The sequence below is a fragment of the Drosophila subpulchrella genome, chromosome 2L (genome assembly GCF_014743375.2).
Source record: "Drosophila subpulchrella strain 33 F10 #4 breed RU33 chromosome 2L, RU_Dsub_v1.1 Primary Assembly, whole genome shotgun sequence".
NCBI lineage: Eukaryota > Metazoa > Arthropoda > Insecta > Diptera > Drosophilidae > Drosophila > Drosophila subpulchrella.
In genome coordinates this window covers 13,627,491-13,640,704 of record NC_050610.1, presented here as the reverse complement: position 1 = coordinate 13,640,704, position 13,214 = coordinate 13,627,491, and the positions used below count along the sequence as shown (strand labels likewise).

General features: G+C 43.2%; 4 protein-coding genes across 6 annotated transcripts; 2 read left to right on the top strand and 2 right to left on the bottom strand.

Moving 5' to 3' along the window:
- The first annotated feature begins 1,265 nt into the window (after positions 1-1,265).
- On the top strand, positions 1,266-5,737 carry LOC119546391 (WD repeat-containing and planar cell polarity effector protein fritz). Of its 3 annotated transcripts, none has more exons than XM_037852631.1 (7): positions 1,266-1,966; positions 2,833-3,133; positions 3,185-4,135; positions 4,194-4,696; positions 4,760-5,157; positions 5,216-5,375; positions 5,435-5,737. In XM_037852631.1, exons 1-7 carry the CDS (start codon positions 1,552-1,554, stop codon positions 5,548-5,550), a joined length of 2,844 nt encoding a protein of 947 aa, XP_037708559.1. In that variant the 5' UTR covers positions 1,266-1,551; the 3' UTR covers positions 5,551-5,737. The 3 variants fall into 3 exon arrangements, with proteins under 3 accessions (XP_037708559.1, XP_037708561.1, XP_037708560.1); XM_037852633.1 differs by having other exon boundaries at positions 1,854-1,966; positions 2,901-3,133; XM_037852632.1 differs by having other exon boundaries at positions 1,879-1,966; positions 2,880-3,133.
- On the bottom strand, positions 5,645-6,851 carry LOC119546393 (39S ribosomal protein L48, mitochondrial). The gene is made up of 3 exons (XM_037852636.1): positions 6,794-6,851; positions 6,634-6,732; positions 5,645-6,180 (listed from the first exon to the last, which is right to left on the bottom strand). The coding sequence occupies exons 1-3, from the start codon at positions 6,830-6,832 to the stop codon at positions 5,746-5,748; spliced, it is 573 nt and encodes a 190-aa protein (XP_037708564.1). The 5' UTR covers positions 6,833-6,851; the 3' UTR covers positions 5,645-5,745.
- Positions 6,852-6,901: 50 nt separating this feature from the next.
- LOC119546392 (transmembrane protein 87A) lies at positions 6,902-10,414 on the top strand. The gene is made up of 10 exons (XM_037852634.1): positions 6,902-7,109; positions 7,210-7,270; positions 7,361-7,440; positions 7,502-7,696; positions 8,105-8,263; positions 8,328-8,611; positions 8,808-9,023; positions 9,084-9,204; positions 9,265-9,418; positions 9,477-10,414. Exons 1-10 carry the CDS (start codon positions 7,002-7,004, stop codon positions 9,701-9,703), a joined length of 1,605 nt encoding a protein of 534 aa, XP_037708562.1. The 5' UTR covers positions 6,902-7,001; the 3' UTR covers positions 9,704-10,414.
- Positions 10,415-10,887: 473 nt separating this feature from the next.
- Positions 10,888-12,737, bottom strand: LOC119548260 (F-actin-capping protein subunit beta). Its single transcript, XM_037855405.1, has 2 exons — positions 12,540-12,737; positions 10,888-12,253 (listed from the first exon to the last, which is right to left on the bottom strand). The coding sequence occupies exons 1-2, from the start codon at positions 12,540-12,542 to the stop codon at positions 11,426-11,428; spliced, it is 831 nt and encodes a 276-aa protein (XP_037711333.1). The 5' UTR covers positions 12,543-12,737; the 3' UTR covers positions 10,888-11,425.
- Positions 12,738-13,214: the final 477 nt, after the last annotated feature.

Below are 13,214 nucleotides of genomic sequence, written 5' to 3'. Positions count from 1 at the left end.
ACTGCCGCCAATAAAAGCTCTGATGAGTTAGACGGATTTCGCCAAGATAATACCTTTCTCCATAACTTAACAAAAAAGATTTATTGGTTTATGGTTGGTCTATGCTTGTAAAATATATACCTTATATGAAAGTCTTTAAGATTAAGATTCATTTTTATTTTTCAAAATTTGTTTCCAATAGTTTATTTAACATGCCTTAATAAAATGACTGTTACTTCTCAGAATTTACATTGGGATTTTAAATACATTATGTGCTATCCTGATGCTTTAATGATGATTTTATTTTAGTGCTAAAACCTTAGTGAAGAAATTTTATATAGTAATTTTTTTTGGATTGACAGGAAATGCAGCACAACCGTTAATAAAAGAAATAATAAGTTGCCTTAATGTAACTTAGCATCTTTATTTATTTAAATTTAAATTTACACTGGTCGGCATATGTATTTTGACAAAACAAAAGTTAAGTATACTCATAACTTGAATTTACTTCTTGTAAACTATAGGCATCAATGGAAAGGTAATTTCAATGCCGTTTGAATGATACAATGCATTTCTTTACCCATTCAGTATTTATTGAAAAGGACGAATTTGTGTAAATCAACTTTCAAATTTTTTTTAAAAACTTTTTTCCTCGACTTGAAAACTTAAATTTTTTGATGCAAAAAGTTTCTTCAAACAAAAATAATAGTAACTGCAAAAAGAATTTTTCAAAAATCGTTTTCCTTATATTTTTTATGATTTTTTGAAGGTGACAATGTCGGAAAAAATTTGTATGAAAAAGAGAAAAATATGGCTCAAATGCCTGTTTTTAAGCATTTTCAAAAATTCATAAAAAATATAAGAAAAATGATTTTTGAAAAATTCTTTTTGCAGTTACTATTATTTTTGTTTGAAGAAACTTTTTGCATCAAAAAATTTAAGTTTTCAAGTCGAGGAAAAAAGTTTTTAAAAAAAATTTAAAAGTTGATTTACACAAATTCGTCCTTTTCAATAAATACTGAATGGGTAAAGAAATGCATTGTATCATTCAAACGGCATTGAAATTACCTTTCCATTGATGCCTATAGTTTACACGAAGTAAGTTCAAATTATGAGTATATTTAACTTTTGTTTTGTCAAAATACTTATGCCGACCACTGTATTTATCTTAAATACCTTTTTTAAATTAACGGTATTTAAATGGTATTTCTTGAAACAATAATGGTATTTACTTTTGAGTGGGATGGTATTTTGTGACGCTGCGGTCACGCTGCTTGTAACGTAACGCAACCACAACGTAACGCATACGTTTCGAGCAACAAGTTGATTTTATTTTCATAAACAAAGTTTGTTTAACGCGAAAAATCCTAGTTAAAGTGATGTTTCAGGGTGCATCTTGTGTCCTCCGTTGATTCCGAGACAGTGAGCAGCTGCAGAGCAGCGAAATTGACCCGGATCTTGGGAAATCAGTGCAATTGGAGCAGCTTGAAAGGCACACGCCAACAAATCGAGATCGAGAATTGAGTTGACACCCATTCCGCCATGCAAATCGATGCAATTGAGGCCTGAATAATGCTGCTCAGTGAGACCCACTTCTGGACGACGCTGCGGGAGGAGGTGCGGATCAAGAGCCATGATCTGGGGGCCTTTCGCTACCTCCGCCAGCGGGACAAGGATCAGGAGCAGCAGGACCTCACTTGCCTGGCCAAACGGGATTACACCGAACGGCGCAATGGATTGGCTGTCCTGAAGAACTCGGGTCGCAAGTCCACGGGTCGCTTGAAGGACAACCTCAAGAAGCTGGAGGATCTGCTGCGTCAGCACAGGATCATCCACTCCGAGTGGCAGGATGCAGCACAGGTGCTCCTCCTGTTTGCCCACGGCTTGATTGCCCACATCTGCGTGGACATCTACACGGGCGACATCCTGCGAATGGTATTCGAGAAGTATTTAGTGGGAAAACTCGCCTCCGAGGTCATCACAGATGGTAAGTATCTGCACCCTGGAAATGCCGTGTATTTCACACCATTTCATGTCTACCCTAACTCATAAAATAAAAGCCATCCATCAATCATCATAGGCATAACCTTTCTGCATGTAAAACCCAGCTGGAAGCCACTTTTCTTTGAAAAGATTATTCAAAAATCGTTTGATTTAAATATGTACCCTTCCTCATTGCAAAAACCCAGCTAACACGCAATATTTAATGTCTGTTCTATGTATAATTGGAGGTTCTTCTCTTAACCGTCTTTAAAACTCATTTGTGTCTGTAAATCACTCAAAAACATTGTTATATTTTCATTATTTATTAGTCTTTGAAATATGAATGAATTTAGTTTATTTCAAGACTCAACTTCCTTTTAAAAAAAGTAATTTTTCAATAGCGGTTTTACAAATTTAATAGAAACCTTTCAAGTGCTCCCCCACTCTTCCCTTTGCATGCAAGATCATAGACTTAAGATCATAGCATACCAACCCAGTATAGACCCCAGGGTATACGAAATTCCATAGAGTGGACTCCGGATCTTGGCCTTGCACTTCAGACCGCTGCTTGTGCAGTTATGGAGAAATTTGCATTGGCAACAAGTGCGACTTGATTTGCACTTTCCCACACCAACACAGCCGCACGCACACATGCAGGGGCATGCAATTATTGTAATTTTTAATTAATCTGCTTGCTTGTTTTGTTGCCTGTAAATATGCGAACCCCGAACCCCGAACCCCGATCCCCCATACCGATCCCAATCCCCACACCCTATAGCTTTCCATGTTTTGTTCGAGGCACTCATTCAGCTTTGTCGCTTGTGTCTTCTTTTCGTTGTTGTGCTCTTGTTGTCTCTGTTGTCTCGTCAGCTTTTTTCACCCGTTCCCACATCGTCTTGGCCTACAATACCAACCAGCTGACGGTGGTGCATCTTCAGAGGCCCAATGCGCGGTCACAGGGGCCGGAGAAGATCGCCAACATGGATCCGCGGATCTTCCACGTGATCATACCGGGCGCCACGGAGCGCAAACTATCCCGCCACCTCACAGTCAATGGAAGCTTCGATCTGTTCGTGGTTTGGACTCAGTCCTCCCAGAACGAGGTGTATCCGTGGAGGCCAACGATAAGGGATCAGGATCGAGCCAACATACATGTGTTCAAGATTAAGGGGTAAATCCTGTATATCTCTTTTTATTACCCAGTCTAATGTCTTCTCTTTAGTTTGCAGCTGGAATCGATTGCCTATTGCTGGTCGGAGAACGATCCCCTGTGCGTGGACTTTCTGCGGAGCAGCGAGAGCCAGATCATCACCCTGGAGCAGAAGGTTTCCCGTAAGGGTGACATAAGCGCCGAAATCTGCTCCTATGAACTGGCTGCCGGCAAAATGCAGCGCACCGCCATTACCTCCATTCCAATGGGCGCCCAAATCTGCTCGTTTGCCTTCAGTCCCGACCAGGAGAAGCTCTTCCTGGGCAGCATCGATCGAAATATTTGCCTGCACGACCTCGTCCAACAGTCCACGAAGTACGCCAACCAAATTGAGATTGTGCCCAATCAGTGCGCCTGGCACTGCGACTCCGCCATGCTATGTGTGGCCAACGAGCGATCGGTGTTGCAATGCTTCGATCTGGCCTTGGCCACCATTGGCCATCAACTTGTCAGCGAGACTGTGACTCCGTCGAGCCTATTGGACCTATCCCACTATTTTGTGGCCCAGCCAACACTACTAAGCGTCGCCTTCAGCCGGAAGCCTGATTTGGCCACGTTTAAGCACACCTACGCCCAGACGGATTGCCTATTGTTGCTGATATACGAACAGGGTCCTTTGGCCTGCATGCGCATCTTTGGCGGCACCGGAATGCGCGGAGATATCCACAACTCCGGACTCACCGCGGACGTCATTGCGGACAAGTATCTGCGACTACAGCAGCCGGATAGAGCGGTAAATGTCCTGGCCGCCCTCAACTGGGAGACCTACGGAGCCATGTGTCTGATCACGCTGCACAAGATTGCCAACTATGTGTTCTTTGGTGGGGACCAGCGACGACCTCGCATCGAGCTGATGGCCAGAGCCCTCAAGACTTTCGCCCACACGCTTTCTGAGGAAACGAAGGATGAGTTTAGCGATCAGGTGTACGATCTAAAGCGACGCTTTTGCTTCTTCCTTCTGCGGTGAGTTTAATTGAATCCACATGCACCTTTACTTACTAAAGAATTTATTTACACACAGTAAAAACCTATTCGCCGAGGCCTTTGAAATTGCCCATGATGTGGCCGACTATGACATCTTCATGGATCTGTACAATCTTACCAAGTGCATCTCTAGCCTAAGCGAATTCTCGCAAGTGGCCTTCAGTCAGGCAGCTGCCATAATTCATGAAGAAGATCGTGCCAACGGCAATCTCAGTCTGACCTGTGACCTGCGCTCGGAGTCGGCTTGTTCGCTGTCCGCCTGCTCGGATGTATTGCGTGGTCAGGGCGTGGCGACAGGTCAAGCAGCAGGATTAGGTCCGGGACAGCCTCAACAGGTCCTAAAGAACTATGTGCCACCGCTGCCCTCGTTCAAGTCGAAGGTTTTTAATGCAGAGATGATCAAGATCAACATACCCAAACCGGAGCTGAGGCCACCCTTGCCAAAAGTTTCGATAGCACCACCAAGTACTTCACTGGCGAGTCTCTCCTTGAAGAGCAACTGTCTGCCGCAGGCGCCGGTGAAGAGTCTAAACTCCAACGGTTAATAGAGGATAATGATTCCTATAGAGCTGTGATTCATCATTCATTTATTTCTATGATTAGGTAATGTGTGGTCCCAGGACGTGCCAGATCAGACGGTGGGGCTGCCCATGGCCAGCAGTCCGCTTCCCCGTCTTGCGCCTTCAAACATTCCAGAACAGAGTGCCCAACTTGGTCAATTTAACACGATGCCAGCATCGCCTCCCCCGACAGCAGCCTATCAGCCCAAGTTCTATCAGCATCCGCTTGTCTCTGGCAATATACCCGCCATGCTGTCCTCGGTGACCAGCGAGGATTATCAGAAGCGCCTGCTGCTCAAAAAGCCCACTGCATCCATATTGTCAAATCCGGCGAATCCAGCTCCCACGAATGGAGAGGCAGCCACGCCAACTGTCAAGTCACAAACAGCCGAAAAGAACAAAGTCAAATTCTCCGATACAATACAGGTGGCCGTGGTGCCGGTAAGATAACAAATAATTTAGTATTTTGTACACTATTAAGGACTTATTTCCCCTTTAGGAGATTCCTCGCAAAGAGAAGCCCATGCCGCCCAAGAGAAATGGTTACTCCAGGCCAGCAGCACGCCATCTGACCAATCCCAAAAAGGAGCTGGCCGACAGTCTACCGCTTTGTCATCCCAACGATGAGTATCTTAAGGATTTCAATCCCATCACCACCAGTAGGTTTATAGTCAAGTTGGAGTAATCTTTACCTATTGACCCCATACTTTCCCCTCAGATGTAACCAAACCGCCAATCCGACGTCGCGAGGAGGAACCCAAGCAGAGCAGCAGCAAGAGCGGCAACTCCTCATCCTCCTCGTCCATCAAAGTGGTCCACTTCGGCGTGGTCTAATACTTCATAGTGCAATTCCTAAGTTTACACCAATTCGGTTAAGATCGCGTCTTCCAATCGTTTACAACTATTGCCGTCCCAGTTAGTGCAAAGCTTTAAATAGGAAAGTTTTTATTCATAGGTTCTCTCTACACTTTACACACAGGTTACTCATTAAAGCTTAGCATTAAATGTTTGCCAAATCGGATGCTCCGCCTACTTCTTCTTGGTGTTGGTGGGTCCGCCCATGCGCTCCAGTTCGTCCTTGAGGTCGAGCAGCTCTTTGTCGGGCACATATCGTCGCTCCTCGCAGTCGTCGGTGTGCTCCTGGACCTTCAGGCTGACTCCTTCGGGCAAAGCTGCCTGGGCGAGGCGCAGGAACTGCGGGTAGACCGGAGCATCCACACTGTTCAGCTGCAGATTACGCTCGTAGGTGGTCAGTTTGTACTCGGACTCGATGACCGTGGAGTTGGGTCGCAATCGCTGCACCTGCGTCTGTTGCGGAGGAAGGGCGTAGCAGTCGGACACGTCCAGATCCAGGTACTCGGCCACTCCATGGAGGAACCGCTGGTAGCTCTCCAACTGTGGATAGTCATAGCCCTTGATCTGGACATTGAGGCTATCGTACTGCGGGAACTTCGGCCTCAGGGACTGCAGGAGAGGAAATAAATTATTAAAAGATTTGTGGAATATGTTTGCTCCATCCTTAATCAAAAAACAAAGGATTCCATTTCGAGTACCCCAAGATCATCGAAGATATTATCTTATCACAATGTTGAGAACCACAAAACTTTTATTTCTTTAATGATCGAAGAACTAAGATCGTTTATAATCGTCGGAATATGAAGAAAATATGAAATTATAAATAAATAAAATTATATTTTAATCGAACATTTTTATTAACTAATACAATTGGAAACGGTATGTTTGTTATGATCCAAAAAGTATTCATTAAAGAACCATTAAGTATAGAATTCTTAAACTGATGTATGTAATCGCCCAGAAATTATATTTTAAAGCTAGTTGGTCTAGGTCTCTTGCAGATTTATATTACCCCGCAAGGAGTACAATAACAAACAAAAAATAGACTATTGAAGAACCTACCTCCAGATAATCCGGTTCATAAACACTTCCACTGGTGTTCCTCACAGCAGTTGTGGTTGCCTTGGGCACTTGCAGCGCCAACCGCACACTTGGTAGTATCTAAAATCAGAAAATATATTGTTTTTAGTAGAGAATTTAAAAGATTTTCTAATTTATTTACTCTGCGTAACATTGCGGCGTTTCCAATTGTCAAAGTCATGTTATATCACCAGCTGATGGCATGCGGGCACACTAAATTGCGGTCTCTGGCGTATTTCGCCATTCACACTACGGTCATACTGCGGCTCAGAGGAAATAAAAATACTACACTATATTTGTATTTACTGAGACCCATTGTACGCACATAAAACACGTCAAACTCTTGCAAAATGCAAGGAACGACAGCGGTTTTGGTAGTTGCGTTGGCGCTCCTTTGTGGCCCCTCGCAAACGGCCGGAAAATCGGATCCAGGCATTGTGGATGTCCTGGTGACCACGGTAAATATATGTGTACCCACCTCAACCCCAAACAAAAATCGGGGACTATTCCCATTCCGGCTACGTAACCATGGACTTATCCTGTTTTTGATACTCCTAGGACCTTCCCAGCATCCGGGAGCAGCGACCACTTTTGGCCAACACGAACATCTACGCGCAAAGTGAGTACATGCGGTAGAAAACGCGTGACGAATGCCTCTGATTAACCCCTTTCCTTCCACACCCGCTTTTTTTTTAAATGCCATACCCAGTCAAGGGCTGCAATGTGGAAACGAACCTCACCATCACCTTCCGGCTGACGGAGCACCCCTGCATCTACGATGATCGCCTGGTGGGTACTCCTCTTCCAGATGGCACTGCATACCTCTAATCCCTATCATCTCCCAATGCAGCTGCAAGCCATCGCCCAGGATAGTAACCTGCAGACCAACAAGAGCATCAATAACGTTCTCTTCGAGATCACCAAAATATATCCCTGTACTGGACTCATTGTGCTGGCAACAAACAAGGACAAGCCTGCCGAAGGAGCAGCACCAGCAGCACCGGAACCCAAACATCCCATGATGGAACACAAACATCCACTTTCGGTAAAATTACTACATAAATCAGGCAAAAGTCAAGACAGCAATTGCCAGGGGACAAGCCCAAAACCTTTGTGGTTTCGGCCTTATCAGTATCAGCTTATCGTTTCTGCTAGAATAGGGTACTTCATAGAGACGTAGAGCATATGTTTATAGAACCTACTTGAAACATTTCCGGTTTCTACTTCAGCCCCCTTTTATTCAAAAGATTTTCATTAAGATAGGGTAGGGAAAAAATAAATAAATATTGAGCTGTTCATTTTCAGTACCATTGTTAATAAGAATTGATCAGTAATAATTAGTCGACTAACAATGTTTTACATTCGCAAACAAATGTACTTCTGTGTAGGGAAGCCAAATTACTGATAAAACACTTGCCACGCACTAATTTATGCGACTCTCGCTTCCTTTCAGCCGACAACGAACCCGATTGCGAGCGTCAAGGAGGATGGCATCTACGAGATTGAAGTGCTCATCACAGTGGCCAATAACGCGCAGTTCAGTGCCGTGGTTCACATAGAGTTCCTGGGACCGCACGGTTATATCTCGGCCATAGACTGGCCATTCCTGCCGGTAAGTGATGAGTAATCTTAATTGACTTTGTTTATTTCTGATACGCATGTTTATTTTCCCCCAGTTCTATTTGATCATGTGCATTGTTTACGTGATATTTGGCATCATTTGGCTGTTTGTTTCCTTCTCTCAATGGCGGGATTTGTTGAGAATTCAGTTCTGGATTGGTGGCGTCATACTGCTGGGAATGCTGGAGAAGGCCTTCTTCTACGCCGAATACCAAACGCTGACGAATAAGGGAGTTGCAGTCCAGCACGCTGAGCTGGTAGCCGAGTTTGTGTCCTGTGCGAAGCGCACTCTCGCCAGGATGCTGGTCATCATCATGAGCCTGGGCTTTGGAATTGTGAAGTAAGAGAAATAACAGATTTTCTGGAAAACAGCTTTGCCATAAAGTTACTACATGAATGTAGGAACTTAATTAATGAATTCCGAAACAGTTGTCGATTAAAGGCGGTAGACTGGGGCATAAAAAAAAAACCAAAATCAACCTTTCTAGAACCTTTAAGCCATGCTATAAATTTGATACCTATTTTATCCTTTTCAGACCCCGTTTGGGACCCATGTTGCACCGCGTTGTGGGCGTGGGAACTCTGTACTTTGTGCTGGCCTGCGTGGAGAGCTATTTGCGAATCACCAATGTGAAGACCGATCGCAGCGAGCTGCTGGTGGCGAGCATACCCCTGGCTGTTCTGGATACTGGAATTTGTTGGTGGATCTTCACCTCGCTCGTGCAGACCACCCGCACACTCAGACTAAGGAGGTGCATCATGCGAAAGTTGAATGCTTAACACATGCGCCTAAACAAATATACTTATTTCAGGAATATGGTAAAGCTTTCGCTGTACAGACACTTTACCAACACGCTGATCTTCGCTGTTATCGCTTCCGTCATCTTCATGCTGTTTGCCCTGCGTTTGCGTAGGATCGAGAATTGTACGCCTGTGAGTTCATTAGCATGTGTTGAGTTGCGGACAGATCTTTACTTTTCATGCTTGATTTAGGGCTGGCGTGACATTTGGATTGATACAGGCTTTTGGCACATTCTGTTTTCGGTGCTGCTGCTGGTGATTATGATACTATGGCGACCCACGAATAACAACCAGCGATATGCCTTCACCCCGCTGCTGGATAACCCAGAAGATGAAGACGATGAGGGTAAGCTGGACCTTGAATATCTCCTCTAACCAGGAACTAATTTGTATTCTTTTAACAGAGGAGGAAGATCAGTTTGTGGCTGATGCCTACGGCGTGAAAATGCGCGGTCAGAATGGAACGCCGAAAACGTCGACGAATTCACGGAATGCTACGACCACCGAGGAGGACGACTTGCGCTGGGTGGAGGAGAACATTCCATCCTCGATGGCGGATTCGGCTCTGCCCATACTGGACTCGGATGAGGAAATCATCAACACCAAGTTTGAGGTGTCGAAAATGCAATAAGCTGTGAATTTTGCTGGACCGAAGAGACTTTACGCATCTTTTGCACATTTACACATTCGTGTCACCCGAAAGCAGCAATTTCCCCAACATGCTATGTATTTTTTATTTCTATCCGCCATTGAGGAGGGATGCCTTTACTGCTGGACAACATTGCCGTGCTGCACTGACACTGATCTTCCAACTTCGAGACACTGTTGGTCCGGCCACGTCTTCTGATCCCGTGTAAAATATTGTATGTAATCGTAGTTCCTTCTACGCGCACGTCCTCCCCCCTAAATAAATCTAACTTATTCATAATACCTAGACTAAGTTGTAGATATCTATGCGCGACGAACCGTAAACATTATTTATAAACTTCGATTTCAATTCTAATGTTGACCCCTAAGTACGCTCGCTAATGTGTATGAGCGAGCCAATTGTTGTCGCCTCATTGTAAATAGCTGGTAACACAAATACGAAACGATCTATATAAATGTAATGAGTATTCTGTAATAACTACGATAAAAAGCGACTGTGCAATGTCGTTGAAAAACTTTAACTTAAACCTGCTGATAAATGAGAACATTTAAAAGTAACTGTCGTCTAAGTATGTAAGCACACAATCACTTGCGTCACACACCTCAACGTATTTAATTACATATTTTTAATCAAGCGGTTGAAGATTTTCATAAATAAATGCAATCGTATCTTAAAGGTAGCCATGAACCAAAAGGCTCCAACTTCTTTTTTTTCTTGATTACCTTTAAAAGCTTGTCACACAAAGAATCCGAGAAAACCCAATAGCTCAACACTAGTGTAAACAGACGTTAAGCTTATTTTACCTGTCGAACGCGATAACACACCTGACATGATAAAATATAACAACAGAAACAAATGGTTGTTTAAACTTCGATACTCTGGTATGTAGCTTGTATATTTGATAAATATATCTTATCTCACTTTATAGGAACATTAAAAGTGCTTCCCCCAATTAAGCAGCGAGCAGGTATGTATAATTCAATATTTATTAGTTTTCTCTTTGTATAAAATTTCTCTCTGCCTTCCAAAATTTTTGTTAAAAAAATATTAAGTAAAGAAGAAAAGGTATGTGCATTTCCTTGGATAATACAATCACAAAGCGATTTAGTTAATATTTTTGCTTCGAGCTCCTTATTGTTAGAGTACACACAAACACAAAGTCACAATTAATAAACACAATATTTATTCGCGGAAGGATTAAGAACGAAACGCAAATGCCTCGACTTCGGTGCAAATATGCATTATTACAAATAAGATACAAATACTTATGGATACTGTCTTGAGGGCGGCGAAGTTGGCATTTTCGGCTGAACTGTGGATGAAGCGCGACTCTAAATTGCAACAATGTGGGAGGACAGTTGAAAACGGGCGGGCAAATTTACATTAATATGTTTCTCGTGGTGTAACAATTTTCTCATGTAACAAATTTACTGCCTAGAAATGCGTATTTAATATTTTTAGTCCAGGTTACGCGAAGTCCTACAAACTGTTTGAAAAAGAGTGAAAAATAGGGGATTGGATGGACGCAGCCAAAAATATTATAGAAATGAATTATGGTGGCTTTCATTAAGATAATATTTTAGGGCTGCAGTGCCTCACAATTCGCATATTATTTGACCCTTTTTGGGGGAACAATCTGGTTTTAAGGACCCCTCGTAGACTGGATTGTTCTATGTGGAAATTCAGCCTTCAGCCGCTCGGTGCTCAGTTCGAATCGGGCTTGACATTGCGTCGCAGGATGGCCGCAGCGAGGTCCTGTTTCATGGCCGCCTGCTGGCGCTGATCGGCCAGCGATTGCGTGCTCCTTAGTCCATTCACAATGTCCTTGGTCTTGCCAAAGTAGATCTCGTTCAGGGTGTTCCTGATCTTGTTCTCCATCTCCTCGACCATTTTGCCAATGTTGGCGATGTGCGGTGAGGACTCACTGACATTGGCGTCCTGTTCCTGTTGCCGAGTGAGAGATCCACCCAGATTCATGGTACCCGAGCCCTGTTTGTTGGTCTGCAGCCACAGCATTGCCGTGGAGGTGAGCTTGTAGTGGGCGGTCCTTCCGGTGGTCTTCTCCTGCACCTCAACCACATGAATGGAGTCCCAGCAGCCGCGAATCATCTTGCTGCCATCTCCCGCCTTTTTTATCAGTATAACGGCGGCAAAACCATGATCCAGATCCCATAGATACACGGAGGAGACTCCACCTTCGTAGTACATCTCCCTGTACTGATCGAAGGCATAGTTGGCCTCGATTTCCAGTTTTCGCAGTCGTTCCGAGGGCATTTGGCCATCCTCCAATGGGGGATAGTAGGAGTTCGACCAGGGCGATCTATAGGAATCACCATCGCGATTGTAGTCACACAACAGGTAATCCTTGCCGTGTTCCTTATCCTTGGCTATCTTCAAAGGTTGATCCACTGAGGAGAGCAAATCCTCACAAAGATCGGGGGCCAAATCTATCAGATCAATGAGGTTCTTCTCAATTTGCTGGGGAGGTAGCCTCCGCATCAGATCCAAAGCACAATCCATTTGCATTTCCGACTGGAAGAAAGAGATACATTTACTTGAAATTGAGTCACTGCAGCGATAAGAGGAGCCCCCAAAATCCCTCGGTTTTAGACTGCCACCCGGCAAAAACGGGACTACCATATATGGGCATTATTGAAGGCCCTCAGGCCGCCGCCCCTATAAAAGGTTTACTTTGTGGTTTTGGAACTTGGTTACCTTTTTCTCACAGAATGGGCGGCACCGCTTTAAAATCACCGTTTGTTGGCCTGTTTTTTTGTTTTTTTTGTTTTGTGTTACCATCAGCTATAGTATTACTCACCATTTTGATACTTTTTGTTTTCCTTTAGTTTTCGATGGGAACTAGGCTGCTTTTGTTAAAGGCTTCCGTTGGTCGGGACAAGCGAATCTTAAACTCTAACTAGGATTTTGGGGGTTTTATTGCAAGTAATTGCACTAAATTGACTCTTTTTCTTTTCTTTATTATTAGGTTTCAGCGTTGCCAGATGATGACCACTTTCCCCCAACTGTGAAGTGTTGTAAAGTGTCCACTTTGGTGGTATTTGAATACTGAAAGATGTGGTATTCAAAAGCAGTATTTAAATACTGCAAAATCCCTGCGATAACGGTTAACTGAAATACCGATAGCAAAATCATCGAATTCAAAATATTGAAACCTTAAATATATTATTTATAAAAACCGGGGCAAAAAAAAATTATTACCCTCCTTGAAACTAACGAACGGCAAAATCTTTAAACTAATATTTCCCAAACTAATAAAACAATATTACAATAGTTGGTTTACTTCTAACAAGACAATTTAACATTAACAAGACAATTTAAAAACTTAAAACGCTTTCCTTTTTTATTTAATGATTTATTTAAAAAGATTAATTAAAACACATATCTTCGAATAAACGATTTAATTTTATTATTATTATTATTATAAAATAAAATATTTATTTAATCGACCAAAAAATCTTTAGTAAAAACTTCA

Bases quoted from the DNA above. Each gene is read 5' to 3' on its own strand.
- LOC119546392 (XM_037852634.1), top strand. From the start codon at position 7,002: ATGCAAGGAACGACAGCGGTTTTGGTAGTTGCGTTGGCGCTCCTTTGT. The intron at 7,271-7,360 runs GTGAGTACATGC...TGCCATACCCAG, and splicing joins CACGAACATCTACGCGCAAA to TCAAGGGCTGCAATGTGGAA. The intron at 9,205-9,264 runs GTGAGTTCATTA...TGCTTGATTTAG, and splicing joins GGATCGAGAATTGTACGCCT to GGCTGGCGTGACATTTGGAT.
- LOC119546391 (XM_037852631.1), top strand. From the start codon at position 1,552: ATGCTGCTCAGTGAGACCCACTTCTGGACGACGCTGCGGGAGGAGGTG. The intron at 3,134-3,184 runs GTAAATCCTGTA...TCTTCTCTTTAG, and splicing joins CATGTGTTCAAGATTAAGGG to TTTGCAGCTGGAATCGATTG. The intron at 4,697-4,759 runs GTTAATAGAGGA...TTCTATGATTAG, and splicing joins GAAGAGTCTAAACTCCAACG to GTAATGTGTGGTCCCAGGAC.
- LOC119546393 (XM_037852636.1), bottom strand. From the start codon at position 6,832: ATGACTTTGACAATTGGAAACGCCGCAATGTTACGCAGA. The intron at 6,733-6,793 runs GTAAATAAATTA...TTCTGATTTTAG, and splicing joins ACGCCGCAATGTTACGCAGA to ATACTACCAAGTGTGCGGTT. The intron at 6,181-6,633 runs GTAGGTTCTTCA...CCTCTCCTGCAG, and splicing joins ATGAACCGGATTATCTGGAG to TCCCTGAGGCCGAAGTTCCC.